This window comes from Apus apus, chromosome 1 (genome assembly GCF_020740795.1).
Source record: "Apus apus isolate bApuApu2 chromosome 1, bApuApu2.pri.cur, whole genome shotgun sequence".
Taxonomy (NCBI): domain Eukaryota; kingdom Metazoa; phylum Chordata; class Aves; order Apodiformes; family Apodidae; genus Apus; species Apus apus.
The window spans coordinates 157169474-157195400 of record NC_067282.1 but is presented as its reverse complement, the minus strand read 5'-3'; the positions used below and the strand labels follow the sequence as shown (position 1 = coordinate 157195400).

The following is a 25927-nucleotide window of genomic DNA, read 5'->3' as shown; positions in this document are numbered from 1 at the left end:
TGAGAACGAAGAATATATCAAAGTTTGGATGTCTGAATTGGCATTGATAACTATGTCAAGTAGTGAAGGGCTTTTAGCCTGGATGGCTCCTATTTTGAATATGTTTTGTGCAGTGTTTGAGTTCTAACAAAGCGATTTTCCCTGCTGAAATGACCATACTGAGATAATTTTTGCTGTTTGTAAGGTGACTTGTTCATAGCTGATGAGATTCCTTGAAGGGTAAAAATTGGAAGTTGTTGCAGAATGGCTTGAGCAGCAGGGCCATGGGCCCCTGCTATCTCCTCAAGAGGCCTTGAGAGTGTAGCACAAACAGCAGCTGTACAAGCAATCTCTTTTCTTAGCCTAACACAAGTATAAACAATCTCTGTTAGCTTAAACTAACTCAAGGACAAGGTAGAGAAGTAGAATGATAGAAAACAAGGAAGAACCCTGGAACTCAGATGTGTGTTATTATCCAGTAAAATCACTGCAAGTAGTTGCCGTCCAGTGAAATCACTACAAGTAGTTACTATCCAATGAACTCACTATGCGTGGTTACTATCCAATGAATTCACTACATGTAGGTTTGGAAAAGGGTATAAAAGTAACACTGTGTATTCAATAAATCGAAGCTTGCTTTATCAATCACATTGATTCTGGACTGCTCGCTTCCCTCGCCGTCGGCAGGAAGTTCCTAAACACTGTCAAAACGTCAAAGTGAGAAATGAGAATTAGGTATCGTAACCCAAGGACTTGTCCCACATGGGAGGACTGCAAAAATTCTTCTCCAGAGGAAGTAAAGGCAAAGTTGTAAGTGACTGCAGTCAGAGGTCTGTAGCAGCAGTAGCAGAAGCAGGTGAATGGTAAAGATGTAATTATAATGGTGGTGTTTGCACAGTGACTGACAGAAATAGTATTTTTTTTTTTAACAGTTAAGCACTTTCTGTGTTCAATCTGAAACACAAGATTTGCTCTTGCGCATTTTGGACTCTGCTTTTATCTCCTCTGAGCCAGTTTTAGAGGCTGTTTTGAATAGGGTATTCAAATAATCCTAGCACTTTTCCTTAAGAACTGAGTAGAGTTTAAAAACTGAGTACATTAATCTACCCTTCCCCTTCAGAGCTGTTTTTTCCCTAACAGATTCTTGCTGTGTTAAACAACTAAAGCCATATAACAAACATTTTGGTAATCAGGGCAACATAAAGTACTCATAAATTATCACCAGGCAGCTCTAAATCTGTCAGAAATTCTTACTGGCTTGTTCACAGGAATGTTTATGTAATTGAAAGAAAATATAGAGAGGAAGTTAAGTCTTCTTTTTACAAGTTAAATCAACTACAGCAAGATGAAAAACACCCACATACTTGGCTTTAGATCAGCAGAGACATTCTTGAAAAGCAAACCTTTATGGGATCTTTATTATGAAATCAAATGATGAAATTAAATTCAAGGTGTAAAAATCTGCAGTTTTCCAGGTGTCACTGATTGCTTGCATATTCCTTCTGTAACTGGATATCAGGTCCTTCAGGGAGGTACAGGTTTGGAATCATTCCAGGAAAGCAATTTAAGGCATAGCTGGGAACATACATGTAATGGAGGATGTGTTAAAGCTGGGAATTATTGAAAGGGGTCACAGTTCTGCAGATGTGGAAAAAAACCCCCAACCACCAAAAACCCCGCTGAATGCAATGGTATCTTATGTGACATCCCCTAAAGAGATATGTAGAAGCTGCAGTGAAACACAGATAAACTTTTTGTTTATGATACATTGAGTACAAACTACCACATAAAGTATAATAGGAACCGATAAGGGTTTGTGCACCAACAAGTGAAATATCAGTAAGCAAAGTAAACAAGAGGTCATTTAGTATTAAACCTATACAATTAACAAAAAAGAAGCTTATACCATTGATCACAGTGACAGAGTTGTGAAATATGTTGGAAAGACCAAATATTTTGAATAGATTAATCACAGGGATAGGAAGTTTATAATCTTAGCAGAACAGAGGAAAGGATAAATTTATTCAAAATAAATAATTTTGAATCAGCAAGTACAAACAGGAAATAGCCAAATGCCTGAGATGGAAACCTGTCTTCTGAATCATGACTGTAAAATTCATCACATCTTGAAAAATGAAAAATTTCTAAAGGATTGTGAAGCATGACAATTCTGGTGTTTGGAAAAAGATGACCAAGGCAACTGTTGACCTGAAGTGAGTCCGAAGTAAAATCGTGGGATGGCAGATTTAGTGTTATATGGAAAAGTAGATTCTACTCTGAACATCACAGCATTTTTCCTAGGCGTTGCTGATTGTTGTGGTTTTATGAGAGATGAGTTACATCAAACACTGCTGACATATTTCTAATTACTTTGCTTGTGGTTTTTTTTTTTTTTTTTTAACCCAATATATAAAATTTGGATTCATTTCAGAAATTTGATTTACTATCATACAGCATTTTGATTTAAAAGAGCTTCTATTCTATGGCACTGGTAGAGAACATATTAAATTGATTAAAATATTTGTCAAAGTATTTGTATAGTGTTATTTTAATACTTTTGTCCATGATCTAGAAAACCTTTGATGATAAAGCTGCAGATGATATAAATTGGCTAAAGAGTGAACTGCAGGAATAAGTAGCTATCACAGTATGATGTGTCTGCTTTCAATATCCAACAGCAGGGTTTTGCTACCTTATGGACATAGTGGACTTAAGAATGCCAGTGAGACTATCTTGAAAATGGTGATGTGGAAATAAAAGTGGGTGTTAACATCTGTACAATCTTCAAAGTGTCTGCAGTGGTATGTAAACAGGGCCTGTGGGTAGATAAAAAAAGGTCTATCTTGAAGAAGTGAGGAAGTGATCTTTGTGACTCATTAATAAAACCTCAGCTGGCATAGTGCATATAGCTCTGGTATTCGTATTTCAGGGACAAGATGTATTAGACCAAAGGTTTAGTAGAGGACCACAAAAGTGTGAGTTGAATTTGTTTTGTTGAATTGAAGAGAAGGCTGAGAAGAGATGTATTCATGAGGTGTGGAAGAGAAGCATGGCATTTCTTGCTGACAAAAGAATAATAAGTTATATGGGCTAGAAGAAAAAAATACCTTGTAAAATCACGTAAAGCATGGGAATTAGTTCTTAATTTCTCCTTCTCTATGCAACACTGAGTCTAAACAGACGTCTCAGACAAATACTCTGTTTCTACTTAAATGCTCCCATCTGTTCTGTATGCTTCAAATGTTATGGATTATTATAAAACTTAGATCTTTATTCCTTGCTTTGTATGTCTCGCCTAAAAATAGGTACAGAAAAGAACTTTAGAGACCCTCTGATAAAGTTCCTTGTCTCATGTCTGCATAGTCAGTTGCACAGACTATGTGATTGTAATGAAACACCAGGATTCAGGGACTTTCTTTGTCATCTGTGGATCAGGAAAAACTTAATTCTTTTACTGTATAATCTAGCCTTTAAATATTTTCATCTTCCTTTTGAGATTGGCCTCTCTAGGAAGTGAAGCATTGAACACAGGTGGGCTGTGCCTTTAGGTGCAAGAGGTACAAAATCTTTTTGTTTTCTGAGCAATCAGTTTAATTTTCTAGGTTTGGGGTTTGGCCTGGGAAATTCTTCAAGCTTGAAGCAAGTCTAGCTGAGTGAAATGTAATAGCTGTGATAGATGGCCATGGTGAATGATCTAAAATCTTTTCATATTAACTTCTAATCATATTCAGCATTCCCAGATACTAGGTTTCAGTAGATTTACTCAGTCCCAAGGCAGACTTGTTCACCCGATCTGTCAGTGATACCTTCCAGACACTACACAAACTGTAAGTATATGAAGGTAAGTTAAAGTAAAAAAGAATAATCTTTGCAACATAAACTGAAAAAATAGGTAGTGCTAGCCTCAATCATATACTTCAGGATATTTTTGCTTAGGACATCCCCAAGCCCTTAATTCTGCAGCCTAGCAATTACCCAGTAATCACAAGAAAAAAGACTGCACTGCATCTGATGCTTTGTTAAACTTAGTGTATTTCTTTTTTTCCTCATGGTGTCACTATAGGATAAAGTTAATTCTCTTTGGGTATTCCTTATACTGGAATATATTTCCATTTCCTTTGTCTCATCCTGATTTTCTGGGTTTACTTATACTTGATTAGAAAAACATTATGTCAAATTTACTGCCTTCAAATTTGGACATATTCTCTAAATGACTGACCCATCCTTAGTATTGTGCCTTAAATTTTTATTTATTTTTTTAAAGGGATTTTAATACTAGAATTTTTGGATAAAGATCTGGAGATTGTGAGCAGTTTTTTAAATTACTTGAAGATAGTAAGTGCCATGTTTAAAAAAAATGACAAAAAGGCATGTAGCTTCCAACTAAATGAACTTATGACATTGAATCAGTGATTCTATAGAAGCAAGTAGCAAGCTTTCTTCTAGCAGGAAGTCTAAGGCCCTCAGTTTCTGTCTAAGCTTCACTTTTTCTTATGTGGTTGTAAAGTGTTTTGAATTCAGCTTGACTGATAGAAAAAGTAGTTTTCTTTTCCAAGCTCTTGGTGGCAAGAGGGGAGAGTATTTTGTTTCATTTACATATTGATAGCATTTTTGTCTGTCTAGTTACTACCACTTAATCCAGACCCATTCTCTAAGATATCCAGGTACATGACTTCCATAGCAGAATGATGAAAGACACGGCACTAGCGAAGGTTTACATGTTTAGTAGGACTGAGGAAAAATTTGCTTGTGGTAATGTACAAGAGTGGGAGCCAGGTATGGAGGTGGTTTCCTATTCCTGCATTCGGAGCATATCCTTCCTGAAAGGCAAGGACCACGAGGCATTTGCCTGATTTCCTTTTTCTGCCTTGTCCATAACATGTTTTTGGCTGGCCACATTTGGGATTGTAATGGGGATGAGTGTGACTGTCTCATCAGCAGGAAGGAAATCATCCACCAGTTCCACAAAACCTACATCCTGGTGTGAACTCTGGCTGGAAGTGAATCTTATGTGTTTGTTTCAATTAGCTGAGTTTGTGATCAGTCTCTGTTTAGCTTAGGTTATCAGCTCACAGGTGGGAAAGTTAACTAGAGCCAGCGTATTCAAGACTGGACTTGATAACATATGGTCAGTTTGCTAGTCTAGCAAAGAAGTTGGTTCACCTAAGAAATTACAGAGCACTGAACAGTTACTGAGCTTTTCAGTAGAAGCCTGAACTCTCTAGTGAGCTGAAAAACCTTTCTATACTTCCAGCAAGCTAAGAGTCCTTTTTTCCTTCCACTGTTTTCAGCTGGTCTTTTACCATGAGATAACAGATATCCCTCTTCTTAGAGAAGTGCCTACATTTAAATATTGTCTCTAATCCTCATGCCACACCTTTCACTTACATGTTCATCACTGCCACACAGTTCCTCTGACGTGTCAATTGTTCTTTGGGCTAGTAGTTTGGAGACAGCTGAAGTTACTATTTCTAGACTGTTGTCTTGATGACATCCTAGACATCATCCTCCAGTGAAGTGTGAAGTGCTACAGCTGAACAACACACATTGAAAGATATCTAGGGCAAAATTAAATAAGAGTTCTGCACATGGCACAAGCTGCCTGTTTTAAGCCAGAATGGAAGCTATGAACTATTTCATAGTTGGTTCTGAAACTTTATTAGTTGTCTAGCATGCTGCTTTCTTTTCCAAAGGACTGACACAACCTCCTCAATAACCTTCTAATTCTCTTCCTGATGGTCACCATCTTATGGCCATGCCAGTTTTTGATACTGACATGTTGGCTTCAAACTGCAAGGTATGTGTAACATTGTGGTTCTGCAGGACCTATATGCATCAACTTACTGTTAGAATACCAGAACCAGATTTGCTGAGTGTCTCCTCTTGCCAGCTGTGAGCAGTAGCTCTTCTGGCTTATAATAAACACCAGGCCAGGCTGGATGAGCCACTATGTCCAGTCTGAAATGCAACATCTGCGTTAGGAAACTCTCTGCCTCCACAACGCAGATTTTCCCTGCTGGTTCCTGCAGTCTTTATGCCTTATCCCAGCAGCAGCTTTTTTACCTTGCATATTAGAGACTTCAATAGCCAAATAATTCTCAAAATCCTTTGTCACCCACACTTACCTCACTTAGATTCCCATTTCCTTATCTTCTCTTGTCAAATGCAATCTGCTTCCATATCATCGCACTTCTTTTGCCTGTTCTTCACCCTCCCACTGTAAGGCAGTTGTTGCAATTAACTCCTCTTTTTTCCATTTTCAAATGCTTCAGTTTCTTCACATACTCTCCTTGAATGCCTCTGCTTCCCTCTTACCTGGAGCAGAGGTCAAGAACAGCAAATGTCCTCATTTGCTGATTTTTTGCAGGTGTCTGCCTTTTCCCGTACCTTCACTTGCAAGACTGACCGTTGTCCCCTTACTGCCCATTCACTTCCAGCATACTAGGAACTCTGATGAAAAGTTGGCTGTTCACCTTGACCAAAAGGACTGAAGATCAAGTGGTAACTGCTTTGGCTTAGTGCAAGTTTGTAGATCTGGGTTTTGGATCTGAAGAAAGCAATGCTGAACCACTGTCCCATGTCAGATAAGCCCAGGGACTTCTCTCCAACTGGCTCACACCAGTATCAGTTAGTGAGGGAAATGTTTCCTGCTGAAATCCCAGGCTTCTGCAAATACAGAATTGCCTTATGCCTGTTACCTCTTTTATCTCCTTCAAAATTTTTGTCTGCTGTGGGGGCTCCAATTGTCCACTGCTTCAGTGTGTCCCAAAACTCTTCACACTCGTCCCCTGCCCCACCACTCTTCCATCTGTCTCATCACTTTTGCTAGCCATCCTCAGTCTCTTTTGCCCCAATTACATCTCCCAGACAAGCTCAGCAGCTTACTGTGCTACCTCACCTGCTTGATGTCTCTTTGCTGATCCTAGAAGAACTTCTTCCTGCCAGCTGCCAGTCCTTCCTGTTGTTTCACTCCTTTCCCTTACCTCTGCTTACAGTTGTGCTGCAGATCCTGTCTCATCCTTTAATTTTAGGGAGTCACTCAGATACATAAGAGATGCCCCGGTTTTATAGCCTGAAAACCTGGCCATTTTGTGCTTTTGATGCCTGAAGTGAATGTGTTTTAATTTAACTCCCTGTGTTAGTCTTTACAAGGTGCAGCTAAATAAGGGCAGCCAGCAGTTCAGTAGTGCACCACCAAACCAGTTAATTAAGGACTTATAAGCATTAAGTATTTACCATCTGTAAACAAAATTTGGATTCTAAACCTAAACTGACTCCACAGCCACACCTGGTTAGCATGGGACAAGCTCCAAACCCCGACGAAATCAGGGAAGGGGTAGGATCTTTCACTGATTTCAGTATCCTTTGGATCAGGCCCCTTATTCCCTTTAGCAATGATAACATGATGCACAGAGCATGGGGGCTGTACAACTTCATTTTATTTTGTGTGCTTTTATAGGATATAAATAAATGACAAAATTACAAAATTTATAACTGGAAGCCCAAGCATATTTACAGAAGTATTTGTTGCGGTGAGGCTACTATTTACTGTTCTCCTATACAATTTTCCTTTTGGTACCATATTTTTAGTGTTATTTTTTTTTACTGTCAGTTGACTACGTACATATCAACAGTGAATAGGCAAAAATATATACAAGGAACTATTTTGTTCAAGTAAATTGAATACCGTATTAAAAGTATGTCATCACTCAGCGCTATGATTAGGTTTAACTAAACCATATACAATTACCAGGTTTAAACCAAGTTCAATTATCCATTGTTTTGGAATTTACCAACTGATGATTCCAACTGAAAACCTCAGCTGGATCTGAAATAATAATTAAAAAAACATTAAGACAACCACACAATTTATCAATATCTCTATAATGAACTTCAAATGATTCACAATTTGACTGGATAGAACAATATACATTAAAATGTAATTTTTCTTCTATAGTGATAATTGTACTGTTATAATTTCAGTTCTACATAAATATACATTATGGTATTATACAAATACTCCACAGACATTAAAAAAATTAAAACACTTCAAAGAAAATGTAAGTAAATCTTATTTAATCAAATATTAAGCAAATGCTTAACTTTTTTGTTCCATGAAAACTTATTTATTACTTTGGAATTTTTTTCTTTTTCTTGCTATTTTTATTTAGAAAATGTTTTGCAGTAGAATTTTAACAACACTCTTCCAAACAAGCTTTCTGAGACAGAAATCTTGATAGCAAAATCCATGGTTTTGACTTTTTTTTAGAACCACTGAGATTATTTTTAAAAAATACTAGCAGAATTCATGGCTATAGCAATGTTCAACTGCATAAACTATATGTAGGTGCAGGAGAATGATCATTCCACTTTCACTCCAGACTGATCACACGGAACATTCAGTGCACTGATGCTACGACTCTTATAATTTTCACAATGCTGCAATAGCAGTTGTTTACTTAACTGTAAAATAAACAATATTTGTCATAACTAATCTGGCTTCCTTCCATAAATATTCATATGTTTTCCTATAGTACTTCTCTTCCATAAAAATATCTAATATTTTCTGTGCATTATTAATACCTTTTTATAACCATTCATAAAACTCTGATCCTTTGTTACAATGCAAGAGGTTCCTGTTTCTGTAGAGGATCAAAGGACATAAATGATTACATATAAAACCAGCGCACACAGAAATCAGGGTGCCTAATTTCTTGTCACTTTGATGAATTCTTTATTCAACACAGTAGTTATTAATGAATTCAGTGGTTTCACAAATACTCTATTAATTCTGGTTCTATTTCAATTAAAAACTGCCAAGATTGAAATAAAAAAACCAATCAAATATTCTACTCGTAGGCAGCATTAGTGTTAGTTTAGAGACCTTTTGTTTTTGGTTTTTTTTGTTTGTTTTTTTTCCTTTTTTTTTAAAAGTAGAATTCTAAAATAAGAAATCAAAGAAAGCACTGTGGCAGAGTCACAAGGGAGAACTGCGTGAAAAATAAGGTTTCTCACTCCTCTTGTGGACTGTAATTTTAAAAGTCTTCGTATAGTGTCATTCTTCTGTCAGTGCTGCAGGAAGAAGAACATCACCAGAAATTACTGTCAGCCTTTTTTGTTAGTTACAAGGCCACTCATATACAGTGCAGTCTTCCTCTCTGCTGGGTTGAAATGTTGCCATAAAGGAAAGGCTGTGCTGTGACTGCTTGGCGTGCAAGGCACAACAAGGAACAGGGGGGACAGTTTTGTATCAGAAAATTGTAGTTTCATACTTGGTATTAATGCCTCTTTTGGCTTCTTGTCCAGGTTCAACAATCCACGGTAGATTCGCAAGAGTCTTTTGCTCAGACGGGTCTATCTGCTTTAAGACAAAGGCAAACACAGGCAGGGGTTACCATCTCTGTGCATGGCCTGCCTAGCATTGTCTTTAATGAACAGAAGACAGAACAAACCCTGTATCAACAAAGTCCTACGGCAGAGAGTGTGGTGGCCTACACTCCCCTGTACCCAAGGTCACCCTCTTTCCTGTTTAGATTGGAGCTGTAGGGCATCATAGTTTGTTAAAGCCATGCTTGATTCTGAGAAGTCCTTTTGCTACTGAGACAGATGATGGCAGTGAGAAATGCTCTTTCTTAAAATTTTTTGGAGGATGATTCTGTGGCAATGGATGACAAAGTTTACAGTCATACATTTCTTTTCCTCTTCCTCTTATCCAACAATTAAATACCAGAGTGTGGTTCTCACTTTATAGCCAGTGAATATGATACAGTGTGCAGTCATTTTCCCCCTTTCCCTCCCAAATCACCTTGCATCTGTATTGTCATTTGTTTTAAATTAGTTTTCATTATTTTTTAAAAGCTCTGCCATAAAAGAATATTTCTCTGTCATCTATTGATGATCATACTCAAGTATTGAAAAGGTATACTGAATCCCAGTTTTGGAACTGGAGGGTCTGCTGAGGATCAAAAAAAAAAGGGAGCAAGAAAAGAAGTTGCTTGGTGTGACAAGATCAGTGTAAATTGATTTTGATTAGTGATTTGCCTAGGATACATATGCAGTGATTGTGTACCAAAGAGGTTTGGTGTGGATCACTTTTCGGGATAAACCAGGTAAGTCCATGAAACAGCACAGTTTGAAAGGTATGCATGGGCCACGATCCTCACCACTTAAAGAAGCAAAATACACTGGAATTAGTCTGAAACAATGAAAGCTCTGCAGTTACTGTAAAAGACATGCACAACATTAGCCAAACAACATCTTAGATGGGAAGAATATGAAATGAGCAGTTGTTGAAAAGGGCTGCCCATGCTGCAATGACACAACCCTAGCAGGGTGATGAGCAGAGAGGGTAAGCATTTCTGACTCAACAGTTACATTTTTTCTACAGCTTCTAGTACATACGTTCTTAAAGGCATAGATGATTTTGCTTTTCTGCATGCATTGCTACCCTCTACTTACCACTGACTTTCGAATACTAACACGTGGTTTGGGAATTGGCTTGGAGGGTTTATTTTCAAAGCTTTCTGGGAGGGTTGAAGAATGGCCCCCTTTTCGTGCTTGTAGTGCAAGCTGATAAGCCACCTCAAATGCTTGTCCTAGTGTAAGAATGATTTCATAAGCTAAATTCTGGAAGAAACCAAAAACAGTAAAACTTGGAGTGAGTAGAATTATCCTCAGATACATGAAGTAGTACTGTCTACAGAAGTGATTAATATTGTAAATAATTAAAATCACACTGGTACTAACTTCCTTAGTCTCTAATATTTATATTGCCATTAGATTTTTCATTGATTAGAAACAATCTCAGTGTAAATTATTGTACTGAGTGTATAGTACTTCTAAAATCTTGAAAATGTTGTCTCACTAAACATGAAAACAGGAGTGGGTGAGTGTGTATCATCTCTTTTTAGAACAAGTACATTGACCCCCCCCACCTTCCCAGCTCACTCCATATCTCTATAGCTGCTGCTCTCAAAATCCCACCCACCTCTCACTCCTGTACCTATGTGGCATTCAGCCTTGCCCTACTTCGGACCTCCTCTGCTGACCCATCCTCCAGAGCTGGCAGCCCAACACAATGCTAACCCGGGTGTGAGTCTTGGGATGCTCTGTGCTCTCACTGAACAGCACAGGAAAAGGATACAGTCTTGGTGTGATACATCCAAAAGGACACAAATGCTGAAAGTGAACGATCTGCTTCAGAGATCTGCACCCATGCATGCATGAAGTCAGTGCTCTGCTTCAGATGTGTGTTTCAAGTGCTGGGGAAACATTCTCAGCTTTTGTTTTTCTAGAAGTAAAAGTGTTTGAGCTTAAAGTGGCACGTCAGAATACTCCTGCAAGCAGGGAGTGGGGGTTAGTGCATAGATCCAAAGTAGTCCGGCTATTAAAGACTAAGACCAGATTGGTAGTATGGGTAGAATAGTTCAAGTTCTCATTGCAACTCTGGAAGAAAACCTGTTGAAAGGTTTATAAAGCATCAATGAGGAACCAAGGGTTCACTATATAGATATATATCTTCAGTACAGTTTTACATCAACTAAAAAGCAGCTTTAGGTTTCAAATTTGACCTTGATCTAAACTGCAAGTAAAATTCTATGGTAAATTTTTTTTCTTGACATTTGTGGATTTGTTCTGCAGGCTCCTACTAGAGCCTGTTTCTAGGCTCCTAACTTTTTAAGAATGTTTCAGCTCCCTGCAGAGCAAATGCAAGCCTGCAGGCTTGTTTCCTTATGTTCTACAGTTTCTTTAGAATAATTCATACATCTTCGATATAATTCAGAAGTTACCCTCTTCTTCCTCAGCCTCTGTAGCACATAGTTGGAAGCAATTGACATTGCTTTGAAACTAGGTGATCCTGTAAAGTTCCCAGACATTTCCGGTACAATTTTAACGATATAATGTCTCACGATAAAATGAGATACCTCTTTAGCTAGTCAAGTCTTACTGTTGAGTTTACAATAAACCAGAAAGCAATGTAAGACACTTGGAAGTACACTATCTACCCTTCAATTGTTAACAGGTAGAAAGGTAAGAATTTTATTTCATGCCCTGCACTGTAATTTCACTGCAGTTGTGAAGAAATTCCACCCCTTTGTTATCACACATGCATACTGAGATAGTGCAGGCTAAATTCAGCACATTTAGCTCACTATAAGAGCTTTTTATAAAGGTGCCAGCTCTGGTCTTTGTTAGGTCAAGACAGTAAACAATTATACTCCTCCACTGGGATATGCTCTCAGCTGTTAACGACTGCAGTCACAACAGCAAGCTAGCCAAAGTTTCATAGCTTCCCAAATAAAAATGTCTGCCTGATTTGATAGCAGTAGTCTCCAAATTGTCTCCTCTTTAACTTATGGAAACTGGCCAGGATTGAGAAACACTGAGGATGCAGATTGCCAGCAGAGTAATAAAGGAAAGACTAAAAAGACTATTATAAAGTGCCCTGCCTTTTAGCAGAACACTGGCTATGGAATTAAGACCAAGAGTATAATTATTAAAAATGTACAGATTAATATTATTTGAAATGGAGCATGTCCAGTAGCAGGACAAGAATACTATTCTAAAGACATATTAATCAGCTGTCATGACAGTAAAACAGTGTTCTATATCATCATTGATTAGCTAGAGTGGATATAATTATTGCTAAGGAATACATCAACTGCATCAAGAGGATGTAGTGACAGGACAAGGGGTTTAAGCTAAAAGAGGGTAGATTTATGTTAGATACTAGGAAAAAATTCTTCACTGTGAGGGTGGTGAGGCACTGGCACAGGTTGCCCAGAGAAGCTGTGGATGCCCCATCCCTGGAAGTGTTCAAGGCCAAGTTGTATGGGGCTTTGACGAATCAGGTCTAGTGCGAGGTGTCCCTGCCTCTAGCAGGGTGATTGGAACTAGATCTTTAAGGTCACTTCCAACCCCAACTGTTCTATGATTCCGTGAGCAGGAGAGGGCGCAGTAACAGCTTGGAGAAAAAGTAGACTGTAACACTAGTGGGATTGAGAAAATGCACCATCCAGTGTGGCATACAAAAAGGTCCCTGAAAGGCAGGCCTGAAAAGCTCTGAGACGAGTAGAGACAAGCAGAGAGTTTGCCATGCTGAGCCATAAATCTAGTCTGTGTCCTGCATCTTATCAGAAAATACTGTGATTTGTTTTCTTTTGTAGTCTGTAACATGAAAAAATTGGCCTGCCGGGAGCCTGAAAGACATTGGAAACATGTAACTGTTTCTATGGTTAATAAATATTTGAAATATAGCAAATAAAACAGAACATTCCCTGTTCTGCACAATATGCAAAATGTAAACTGAACTGTAACTTGTACATATATTTCATACATTGTGTACTGAGGTAGAGCCTGGATGAAAAGAAGTCTGCAAATGGAGGTGAGGAACACTTTAAGATTGTACCTTGTGAAATTTAAAGCTATCTGAAAAATTGTATTTGCTTCTGCTTTTTCCAAATAAAATTCCTTTGAGGAATTTCTCACCTATAGTAGTGGGAGAGGAACATGAGGATTAGAGTTGGCACTGATTCTTGCAGGGGCTGTACTGGACAGCAGGATTCCCTCGGGGATAGGGGCAGAAAACCAAATCACAAAATCTGTCATGGAAATTCTTCTGATGGATTGAGGAGACTATTTGAATTTTTGACATGAGGCATGGAAGGCAGAAAGCAGGTCTGCCACCATGAAAGATGCCTTTAGCATGAACATGGCAGACCCCCTGGTCACTGTAGAAGACATTGACTCTCACAGCACTCCATCAAGCTCCTTGGAAAGGAGGCAAAACTTTTAGGACCACGGTGCTTCTGAGGCTGCTAGAATCCCGTTCCTCGCTCAGCAGAGCAGAGAAGGAAAGCGAGTAAGTTAATGTCTTTAAGCAACAATTTCTGAAAAGAGAAACTGAGGTCAATTGCCTTGTTTGCCACAAAATGTTACAATTCAATGCCCCAGTGCAAGTCTCAGGATTCTTCAGCCACTTCCATTAAGCCAATCCATTACAATGGCTAATTGTTCTGTTAAAATTTAACTGACTTTTTTTACTGTTTAATTTGAAGGTGGCCCTGCTGCTTCACTGTGTTTGCATCCTTCTATAAAGTTATGTTGAGGCTTCAGGAATATTTCAAGAAAGAAAGAAAGATTTCTGTCTTTTGAGCTATAAAAACTTAGAACGTCATTTGTAAAGAAATTTTTGGAAAAAAACTTTTTGCCTATTTGGAAAGCACTTTTCATATAATGAGGATTTTATGGGGTTTTGCTATTATGTGATGATGATTTTTTTTTTTTTTTCCTTCTTTAAGATCAGTGTCAATTCTGGTGGTTTTTGAAAACTGAATTTATAGAAGAAGCTTCCTTTGGAGATGTAGAGCTGACATACATACACTTTTATTCTGTTAAATTTATATAGGCTTTATCACTCCAGACCACCAGTCTTTTTCTTTTGGGTGGACCTGGAAAGGACATGATTTTTTTGTGCTCTCCAATGTGTCAGCCTTTGTGCATTCAAGGACAAGAAAGCCCAGCTCCCCAGAGATAGTATGATGAGACCACCATGGCTGCTATTTACTTGCAACAGCTGTGGTCTCTTGGCCTGCATCAGGCTTTCATGATCAGATGCTCCTGAAACATAAATTCTTCATCCTTACTCACTCTGGATTTAAAGCAATCATGGATGGCAAACTCTTCTGAATCCACCCCTCTCTTCTAATGCGGCACAGAAAGGTATCTTGTATGTGATGAGAGGATGGAAACAGGCCATCAAAGTGGGCCTTTCAGGCTATTGTAAAAGCCATTTATGTTGATTAGAGAGGAAAGATTAATTTGCTCATGAACTGAAAGCTCCTTGTATCTAAGTGTGCTCCATCTCAATAATTTTTTCAGGAGGAACTAGAACAGTTTGACACATTTCACCTAATGTACCTCAGAGATGGGACTGTCTGGGCATGCTGTCTGGGTACTGCAAAGGAAAGATGTTTTCTGTTCTCAAGACATGGGGATACCATACTGATTGTACCTGGATAATCACATGAACAGAGGAAAAATTTTATGAAGTCCCCTAATCCCCGGGGGGAAGGCAAGGAACAGAACTTCAAGACCTGAATGCATGCTTTTTCTTCTCTGCTGAGTATGTGTACTAGCAGTTTCTATTTCTTAGCCAGCTTAAGTCTGTGCAAAAGGACAAGAGAATACAGAAAAGAAGAAAACACAGAGCATCAGTCTAATCCTTGGCACAAGCAAGAGTGGAAATTATTCCAATTTATGTCAGTTGTCTTCTATTCATTGGTGCATTGAGTAATGAAGGAATATCTGACGAAAATCACTTTGGACATCTCCTATATATGAACCAGAATTTGGTATAGGAACTGTTATGAAGGTTTGTTTCTCTCGAGGGAACCCTTCCCTGGTAGTTTTAGGGCTGCTTTTTAAGTGAATGAGGGTGAAGTGGATTTCAAATACTGAGCAATAAATCCTCTTCTTCCCCCAAACCTCATCCCCTTCAATATTCTATAATCAAGTCTGAAGTTTTTACATTTTTTATTATAAAATTTTAAATCTGAGTAAACAAGTTACATGTATGGTCACTCCTAAACAGTAAGTATCAGTAATGCTGGTAGTTGACATGTAACTACACTAAAATGCTTTCCTAGCTGCAAAAAATTTGTTCCTGCCCCCAATTCCTGAGGAACTGAAAGACCCAAGCGAGTGAATTTCTTTTCATACCAGTGCACATATTGTATTACCATAATCTATATGATTTAAGATGCATCTTTTTTACACCTGATTCTGGATTGCTACAATTTTAAACCTTACTTTTCTTAACATGATTGAACTTCTATCCATTGACAAATGGGTAGGATTCTTTCTATTAGCAAACCGGAAGATCAGGCTACAGAACTGTTAGACTTTAAGTGGAATCTTTAATCTTCTGTATGCTTCAGTTCTGAATGTCTAGCCTGTACTTGTATCAGAAATGCTAGATCCTGAGAAGTAACACAAAAAGAGAATACCTGAGTAGGTAACATCTCACTGAGGATTATGTTTTAGAAGAAAAACTAAGTTAAGACAGTTAGACATGAGTTTCTGTATTACTTAAAATAGCTATTTAAAGCACCTGGGGTATTCAGTGCTACTCCTAATGTATGGGAAGTGAGCAAAATATTGTAATTATTCCTGGATCACTGTTCTTTCCTTGTCAAGCAAGAAGAAATTTAATCTGCTATACCTCGTTCTATGTTTGTGCTTGATTATTAAACCTATAAATGAAATGGCAGTACTTTGAAACCATTAAGAAGTATTCAAATGTACCAGGAGAAATAATAACCTCCCTCAATCAGTCTAATTTCAGTTGATTAATTTGTCACTAAAATCTGTATCTTTCAACATCTTCTTGACTGTGGTTTATTTATTTTTAACACAATTTGGAAGTCTTTTATACTCCTTGTGGACACTAAAATGTCAGCAGACAAGTTAACCAACAAAAGTACTGATCCAAAATGCTAAAATTGCTTCTAACCTACCTTCCTGTACATCTTGATATCACCTATCTGCAATGTTGACTGTTTTCCCAGTCACAAATAAAATGTCTCAGTTCAGACATTTTAAAAACTTATTTATATTCATGAAAGCAAGTATCAAGAATTCATAAACATGATGTTATATTAAAATACTTTCTCTTGAGTGATTTAAAAATTATAATAGCTTCTTAAATTTCTCTTGTGCTTAAGGCAAAGGGCAAGTACTCCCAAAAGTTTTGGACGATAAGCCCTCTTAGTCTTAAAAATTAGAGCTACTTGTTTCCTCAAATTTAGCTGAAAAGAGCATGACTGATTAATTGGTATATGTTCAGGATTTCTTGAAACACTAGTAGTCTGTCCATCACCATCTGAGAAGCATAAATATAGGACAAACCAAGTAATTTTCCACCAAAATAGCAGGAGCTGTAAAGACTTTTGCTGAAAGAAGATTTTTGAACTTTTTAGGCAAGAAGATTGGAACACAGAAGGAAGAATTAAAGCATTAATCTGCTCTTGTCAAAAACAAAGGGAATATTTTTGAAAAGGTAAAGGTGCTGCTAAAATAAAACTTCCCGAAATTCCATATCTGCATTATTTGTGAAGCTGAACCTCCCACTGACAGAGAACAGAGCAGAACAGAAGGACCATCTAATAATAATACTAACAATGCATTGACAGTGACAGAGGTAACCTCTCACACAGGGACACAGAAAGGACAATGCTCTGCACTGATCTCTTTTATCACAGATGTTTCTAATATTTCCAATTCAGTGTGGTAGCCAAATATTCCTAGGACCTCTTGGGGCACGTAATTAGCTACCTGTGTGGTCTCTGTCAGATCTATAAGCATTTCAGTTCTCTGATTAAAGTAAATACAAAACTTTTCATACATTCTCTCCGCATTTGCAGAGGAAGCTTCACTTTTCCAGTTTATTCTATATAATGTGAAAAAGTCTAAACAATATTTTAGAGAGATGTTTGAGTTACTGGAACTGATCCAGCTTAACACTGAAAAGCTAAAAATCATGGAACAGCAGGGCAAGAAATCTGAAGAAATCCATTATGGTGGTCAACATCTGACCATACATCAGCCCACATCTCTTTCACGAAGGTGGGATGTGTTCATGCTTAAAGGGCTCCCACAAGAAATCATTCAACTCTCTCGCCTCCTTTTGGCTGGCATTGGACCAGCCCGTAAGAGTAAAAGCCAAAAGGTTGGACCTAATCAAACAAGTCCTTCAAGAACTGCACAGGCAGTACAACATAGTAAAAAATGCAGGATGCTCCACCAACTTCATTTAAGGTAGTTCCTTACCCTACCTCTTAGCAGGACTGAGCACTGCACAATGATCTAGTTCTGAGTTGTTTATTTGATGTGTGCTGAGACTTCAGAATGGGTGGCCAAGCCTGCTTGTTACAAATATCTTGGAAGACTATAGCTTAGGTTAGAAGAATTATGTCAAGACGTGTACAAAAAGCTACTAGCTGAGTTTACAGTCAACAACTGAGATTACAGACGTGAGTTATTTCAGATGGGAAATGAGATAATATAAAAGAAAATCTATGTTCTTCTCCAGAAACGTTCTTTTACTATCCTACAGCAGATTAGTCTTTACATGTGGTAAATGAATGGTACCTTCCGTTAATCACGGTATGTCCTGAAAATGCTCTAAGAGAAGTAAAGAATTACTACTATTACAAAGAACTATTAAACAAAGTATCTTCTAATTAACTGACCACATCAAACGCAGTGAATACATGGCAGTAGTGGTGATTAGTCTTCAAGTCTTTAGTGATGTACGCAAATGTAGAAAGGTCTTCAGGGTCTTGTGCAGCACAGGAAATGTTACGGATTTCATGTTCAGCAATAATATTCTGTTTAAAGAAATATTTTCAATCAGTTAAGGAATTAAATGTGAAAGAGCCATAAAAGGTGCATTTTTAACTTTTTGTTTAAGTTCATCTGCTGTGCTGAAGTATTTCAGAAGTTTCTCAGTAAGAAAAGATTTAATACACCCCATATGTGATCTTACACAGGTCATTGGAATTTTGACCCTCTTCAATGATATCTAAAATTGCCAATACTCTGGTAGGAAATGAGTACATCCTAGGGCCTTGCCTATGAGTCTGCTTGGGTTTTATACAGTTTATTCAGCATCCTATGACAAAGAGCCATCTTTCCTGGCATACAGCTGTAAATACAGTCCCAATGCACTATATGAGCATCCTATCATGATGCTGGTTTTCTGTATCATTATGACTATACGACACTGTTTCATGCTACTGATAGACAGGATCTGGTCAAACCCAGCAGGCTCAATATCTCCTTTTTTTTTTTGCACAAAGCATTTGATAAATTTCAGCCATACTTTTTCAAGATGGAAAAAACACCAAATACAACTTATAAATAAAATCCTGAGCTCTTGAAAGGCTTCTGCTTAGTAAAAAGAAAACTACAAGAGGATCTGGCAACTTTTCTCCTCTTACTGACAACAGCATCCTGCAAGAGAGATGTAGAAAAATTAAAACCACTCATGCACCAAGCAACACTACTTGCAACAGCCAATGTAAGCTATAGCACACTATTGAGATAGAGGTGGGTCATGTCTGTCCAATGAAATAAAAAAAAAGAAGCTGTCTTAAAGCTTTGGAGAAAATTATGACTATTCATTACAAAAATTGCTGATATGTAATTATTGTGTTCAGGCCAAAGGAACCATGAAGCCAGAGAAGAAGATACTGCAGAGTGGCTTATGATTATGCCTTGCTTCAGCAACATGTATTTCAAAGGGTTTATTTAAACAGAAGAATGATTCATTGAATATGAATTTACTCAGTGGTTAGTTTATACCCTGAATTGTGGTCCTGCTGGCTGTAGCTCAGGCTTTCCCACAAAACCTCAAAGCCTGCTGCAGCATCACATCACTCCTGCTCCACAGAACATGTGGCATCTTAGTGTCCCAGTCCCTTGCAGTGCCACCGCTTGCTGCTGCCTCGGTGGCATCTGTTCAAGTTAAAACACTCTCTGAGCATCTCTGGCATGCCCTCACCCTTTTCTTTTCCTTCCTGCCTCCTCTCCTCCTTCTCTCCTTTTCTTTTTTCTTTTTTTTTAAGAACAGGAAATATATGCAACTAAGTCACTTCAGATGCTTTGCCATATCTTCTTTCATTTGCTAAGTGGCAACTTTCCCCCTTGCATGTAGGTGTCAATTTTCAAAGACATATTAATAGATTTAATTGAAGAAATCATGGCTTAGGAAAAGTCTTAACAAAAAGCATTCCAAATTTCAAATTATGGAAAAAACAAGATAAGGAAACTGCTACTGAAGAAATTAAATAATCCTCTTAATCTTAAATTGTTGTGGCATGCTTGATTATTTCTCTTTAATGTGTTATTCATAAAAATGACAAAACCAGTACTTATGTTTCACTATATGCCAATTTCTAATGACATGTATAACCTCTGCTTTAAAATAACTGCCTTTTTATGTTACTTTAAGCATTTTATTTTTCTCAAATTGATAACTTTAACCTTCAAGAAAGTTTTTGATAAGAATTACAATTGTACCAAAACCAAGGATTTAGATAACCACAGATCTAGCTGTAATATACTGCCATTGCTGTTGCATTGGCAACATTGTAGGTTAAAAAGCAGAAAGAATTAAAGATTGGAAGGTCTTAAAATAATGTGAAATATTTATGCCAAATCATGAGTAATCACCTGAAGTTATGTTGTGCATGTGGAAAGTGCTCTGCTATGATGAAACTTTTCCTAGGTGACCTGGAGTTGACATAGAGCTTTGCACTTGAGTCAAAACTCACAGAGATTAATTTGACATTTTAACTTTAAATCACGTGAAGTTTGGAAACATATCTACATCAAGTTAGTTTTGAATAATAAGAGGTATACCTAAACTTCTGGATGAAAATTAGTAGTGAAACTGAGCTTTTCTCTAGCTTCTATAGGAGATCCTCTGTGATCCCCTTTCCAAATAAAACATGTTTTCAGGGCATGAGTTTACTATTTGCTAGGGTCACTACTCCAGTAGACATATAGTCTTATTTTGTAAAAAATTACAAGACTATGAACCAGCTCGCTGTTCTGGGTACGCTCCTCAGACTGCACACTTGTTGCTCTAAAAAATTTCACTCAGTTTGGCAAGAGAAACCTCCAGTGCTTCTCAAAAAGCAGGGAAGCTGAAAGTCAGTTCTGGTTCTGCCAAGGAAATACCTTGGAAAGATGAGCTGCTAAGCAGCCTTCCATTTGCTTGCCTACCTGGTGCCAGTCAACTTCCTTCCCAGAAGTTCAGGTTAGCTGCCACCCACAAAAAATATCCCAAGTCTGCTTTTTCCTAAGCAGCAATTCCTTTCTGGCCTCACTTGCAAAGAAATGGTGCCATGTCAAAGTGGTTTCATGCCAAGCTTCAAGGTGCTACTGAAATAGCTGTCGTGGAATGAGGTCAGGGCCCGTTTGTCACCTGAAGCTTTGGCTGCTACAACTCTGAATACAAATTCTTAGCTTGGTGGCATAAAGGAAAAGGATGAACAGCCATGAGAACTGAGTTTTCAAGCACATAACTGCTAGCTATTTTTGTCATTAAAAGGTATGCATTTATTGCTAAGTGGTGCCCAGCGCTGTCAACTAGAAGCTCATATGGAAGCGGTACAAGTCTGAACAGGCTCTCACCTTCGTGCTAATCTGTTTTGGGTCTTGAAGGAATTGGGTACAGCACACTGTGGACAAGGTTGGTAACAACGCTCCTGGGAGAGTTGCAGGCTATTACCTGGTTTTTACAGAAGGGAAAGGCAGTGCAGATTTTGAACTAGAGAGAAAGCAATCTACCACTTGAGAAAAATATACAGGACTGTGGCATTATTTACCTCCATCAAATACATCTATTGCACTACTTGGCGTAAGATTTCTGTGGGTCTGGTATACAGCCAATGCAATTCGCCAATCTTCTTTCAAGTTTCCTTCTTACATAAGCTTATATGCACTGTGCAATGAGATGCCAGAAGCTCCTTTTGTTCTCCTGGCTTTTTTGGTAAGCCTAAAGACATTGCAGTTACATCCTTTACACTGCAGAAGAGCTTTAAGACCTGAAAACAGCCTTACCCAAGTTAGAGTTAACAGCATTACAATGTCCTGATTTATGCCTTGCACATCAGTGAACATAAAGGAAATGATGATTATAGAAGCTTAATTTTGTATCAATGGAAGAAAAAGGAGGTGACAGGAATCCCTGGCCTCTCTGCTCTGGCAATTATGCCAGACTTGGCATAACAGTAATTTCACCACTGTTTCTCTTTCATGCCATCTTCTAAGCTTGGATATGGCTTCCAAACTCTAGCAGAAATTCTGCTTTTGTTCCTTCACTTCTAGTCAAGCACCTTCAAAACTGATTTTGGCAAGTTTGATGAATACTGAGTTAGATGTATTGTGTGGTCTGAACGTTCAGTGACACAAAGCAGTTATATACATTATCAACTTGGTCAGGTAGCTGAGTTGTCAGATTTTTTTAATATATTGCTTAGTGAGTTTTAGTCACAAAACAGAAAAGATATTTTTCTTTTCTATCAATATGCAAAAGCATAAGTGTGGAATGCATTTTCTTACCATTTTAGACATCTGAAGAAGAGAAATGAATGCATTACTTTACTCTTGCTTACAGAGCTTGTACATTTAACTTTAGCTAAGCAATAACCCATTGCTCTATCCATCACTGAATTCTCTTTCAGTATCTTGTTGTTTGTTTTTTGTTTTTTGTTTTAAACATGTTGGATTTATTTAAAATGTAAGAAACAAAGCACAGGGGCATTGCCACACAGGAAGATGAAAAAAATATGGAATAACAACTGTTGAGAAGCTGCTGCAGTTCAGGTGGTCAAGTGGCTAGTTCCAGAAAAACAGCTCTCAAGAGAGGCTCTGACATTCAAAAAGGACTTCCAAGGCTCATGTTCCTTAGTCTTACAATGGCTGTACCATTTTATATATGTATATATATAAATATTTATATTCTGCACACTGAGTGAACCGTATAGGGAAGAGTATGTTAAGGGATTCCACAGAGGCTCCTTGCCAAGTGTCTTTTGTGATAAGCTTGCCTTTTAATGGCAGAAGGTGGGGCATAATAATCTCCAAATAAACCATTAAAGCTGCTTCCCTTGTCCTCCAGATGGAGTTTCTGGAGAATGACCGTAAGATTACATCCGTTTTGGAGAAAAGAGAAAAAAGAGAAGAAAACATAAAGCGCAACTTTGTTCCCTCTCTGGTCTGGTGATCTTACAGATCCAGCCTCATAGGTATTCCTATTTGTGAGAAATAAAAGCTACTGTTAAACAACTGCACATACCTTATTTGTTGCATCAATAAATTTGACTCCCTTGTACGAGACAGACAGGACAATGGTTGGTACTTTTTTCATTTGTTCTGTAGACTTCTGAAATAAAAATGAAGATGTTGTTAGAGTTGTGTTGAATTGCAAGAACATTGCTCTTTCTCTTTGTCTGACAAAATTTGTAAATTAAACAAAAGGCACTTATCCAAATATTTGACTTTTTCTCAAGCTGACTATACCCTGGGCTTTTGAAAGAGCTGCCTTGCAGTTACAAAACAAAAAAGAGCTTTATAGTTTGTTGCAAAGATGATAAAAATTCTCCTCTTTCCTAGCACAATGGGAAGATAATTAAATAAGTTTGCCAGGCTTAAAAAGAACAGTCATGCAGTCCAGGGTTTCCCAAAATGTGCATGTGTAAGATGTCTATCCAATACGCCCCATTCATTGTTGCCTCCCCTCCATCTTCCTGCCCTGCCCATCTGTATGGAACAACAGCATGATACCTTTTGTAGTACTGTTTTTTTGCTGCAATTAGTTGATATTTATAAATATTTCACTCTCTTGCCTTCCTGCAGTTGCATTTAGAACATGAGCTATCCCTGCAGCCCTCCAGGCCTGCCAGTCACTCTATCCATCCAACGCTGCATCTTGTCATGTCTGACCAGCTGAACTTCCTCGAGTGCAGCTGCTACTGGAAGCTACTTTACACATGAATTAACATGCAGGCTTATTCTCCATTCCCTCAGTGCCAGGTTCTCCTACCTTCAGTTCATGTCTTCTGATAAGGCTATTTTTTTTCTTTCATGCTAGTCTATTTCTGGGTGCCTTCAATGTGATGCACACAGCAATGATATTTCTTGCCAAACAGACTGGGCAAATATGTGGGATAGTTTAAGTTCACTGCAGAAAACCTGTTTATTAGCTTACAGATTAAATTTACTACAAAAAAATCCAAAATTCCCCCAAACAGTGTAATAGTTCATAGCTAATTTGAATTCTTTTACAGTGGAAGGTAATGATGGACAGGACTATTCTATGCAAAACCTACTGTATAAATGAAATAGATACAAGTCAGAGAACACTTACTCATGGTAGTATCTGCTAACAATCATAGAGATCAAGTAAAGATTTTCTTGAGAGGAAAGAGTAAGTTCAGCTATAGTTAAAGATGAAGAAATACCAGCAGACAGAATGAGAGTGTAAATACACCGAAAGATCTAGAACCGGCACCTAGGTAGATTATTAGAGCAGCTGAGCCAAAGTAATGGTGGTGGGTTTGTATTCTTCAAGAAAAATAAAATAGCAGAGATATAAGCTTGAAAACACAGACTGTATATGAAAAAAAAAAAATCTGTCTGAAAAATACATGATGCTGACACTAGAGAGCAAAACAAATAAAAGCTGAATAGAAAAACGGTGTGTAATCAAGTCTCCTTATCAGATCTCCTTCCTTCTAGAATCAAAAGAAACTCCATTTTTGCTAGCTTAAAAATCAAAGCAACAAATCCAGCTACATTCTGCAATTACTATCCCATGCCACAAAGGCTAAAACCTCTAAAGTCTCAAGGAGGGCCCCACCCATCCGTGTAATGGAGAGGACTGTTACATCTCTCAGTATCAAATGACAAGAGTCAAGATGGCAATCAAGTATCCTGGAGAAAGCTTATTTCACACAGAAGGTCATGCACTTCTAAAAATGAAAGCTTAAATGGTAAAACACCCTGAAAAATCTAACAATCTGTGTGTCCCTGAACTGAGTGGAGAAAGCAACAGTATCCCTGCTGAAAGCAGAGTAGATAAATACATCATCCAACTTTTGTCCTTTCTCTCTATCCCAACAGTTACACGCAGGAACTCCATCTCCCATTGTGATTATTGTAATTATCTCTTTCCTTGCCTCCTTAGCAGCAAAATTCCTCTTCCGACATGCTACATAAACACGGCTACTAAGTTAATTTGTATTAGCTTTCTGGTCTAATTTGTACTATCTTCCATTTGCCATAAACTTGAAGCTTCCTGTTGGCAAGACCATGTTGTACTAACCATCTGAGAGTCCTCTTTCATCTAGACCAGTAGTTGGTAATTGAATTACCTTCCTTAACTGCTCCACATTCACCTGGCTTTGTCTAGAGCAGACCTATCTTTAGTATTTAATTGAGGTCATGAACTACCAGAAGACTGTATCTGAGTGAGATAGCTCATCGAGACAGTATTAAATTATTTCTGGCAAATGAGGAAGTGAATCAGTGACCGATGGACATTTGTAATTTATTAGGCCAAACTGTCTCAGCTGGTAAGGAGCAGTGCATGTCCCCTATCAGCTTGCAAACCATACAAACCCTGGGATTTGTGCAAAGCTGTTCTGGAAGACTGTAGTCCAGTGTAGGAACATGATTTTGGGAAACAATTCTGCACTTGTATCCCTGTTGCAACAAACAGATGGGCAGTGCAATAACCTCATTGGTTATTACGACAGTGCTAGAATGAAAAAGACACAGCTGTGTTCCACTCTCAGTCACAGAATAACTGAAGCCCACCATATCATTACCATTTCCATGCAGTTTCCAGGCTTCCAAAGTTCTGAGTTGTCATGGTGAGCTCACGCTGTTTACTTGTTGTTCCTTTCTTTTCAATGGAGGAGGTGGCTGCCAGGATGTGTAGCATGAGTTTTCAGAGATACAATATGAATATAATTTGCTCAGGCACTGTAACTGCTTTGGATCTAAGTTCTAGGATGTTGAGATGAAGTCCCACAGCTTTCACAGTCAGGTATTTCACACCTCAATGCAGGTAAACTGGGCACCTCTGCATGTGCCTGTGACCAGAATTTGAGAAGGTGGGACACAGGAATCAGTATTCCCTTTCCTTGGTCTCTTCAGGTTCTAGTCACTGTTATCAGCCCTGTGAGGACATGATGAGAGGACAAAATATTCTTGTCCATCTGGTGCCTCTATGGGAAGCACAGGGACATGAGCCAAAGTTACAGGAGCCACAGCTGAATGCTGGCATTGGATGTCATGTGCATGTTGACATACGGTCTAATGCTCCAAGGCATGTTCGTACCATGGTAGCAGGATTAGATTTTCTCTCATGTAG

General features: G+C 38.1%; 1 protein-coding gene across 13 annotated transcripts in view; it reads right to left on the bottom strand.

The window, feature by feature from the left end:
- Positions 1 to 7847: 7847 nt before the first annotated feature.
- Positions 7848 to 25927, bottom strand: part of ANKS1B (ankyrin repeat and sterile alpha motif domain containing 1B) — a 432033-nt gene continuing 413953 nt past the window's right edge. For 9 of the 13 annotated variants that reach the window (XM_051612894.1, XM_051612920.1, XM_051612903.1 and 6 more), the window contains 5 exons: positions 22847 to 22933; positions 18231 to 18368; positions 10438 to 10605; positions 9252 to 9340; positions 7848 to 9051 (listed from right to left, as the gene is read on the bottom strand). In XM_051612894.1, the coding sequence (XP_051468854.1) occupies positions 9015 to 9051; positions 9252 to 9340; positions 10438 to 10605; positions 18231 to 18368; positions 22847 to 22933 (519 nt within the window). In that variant the 3' untranslated portion in view covers positions 7848 to 9014. Of the gene's footprint in view, positions 9341 to 10437; positions 10606 to 18230; positions 18369 to 22846; positions 22934 to 25927 lie in introns of all 13 variants that reach the window. The other 4 variants (XM_051612961.1, XM_051612962.1, XM_051612912.1 and 1 more) reach the window with 3 other exon arrangements.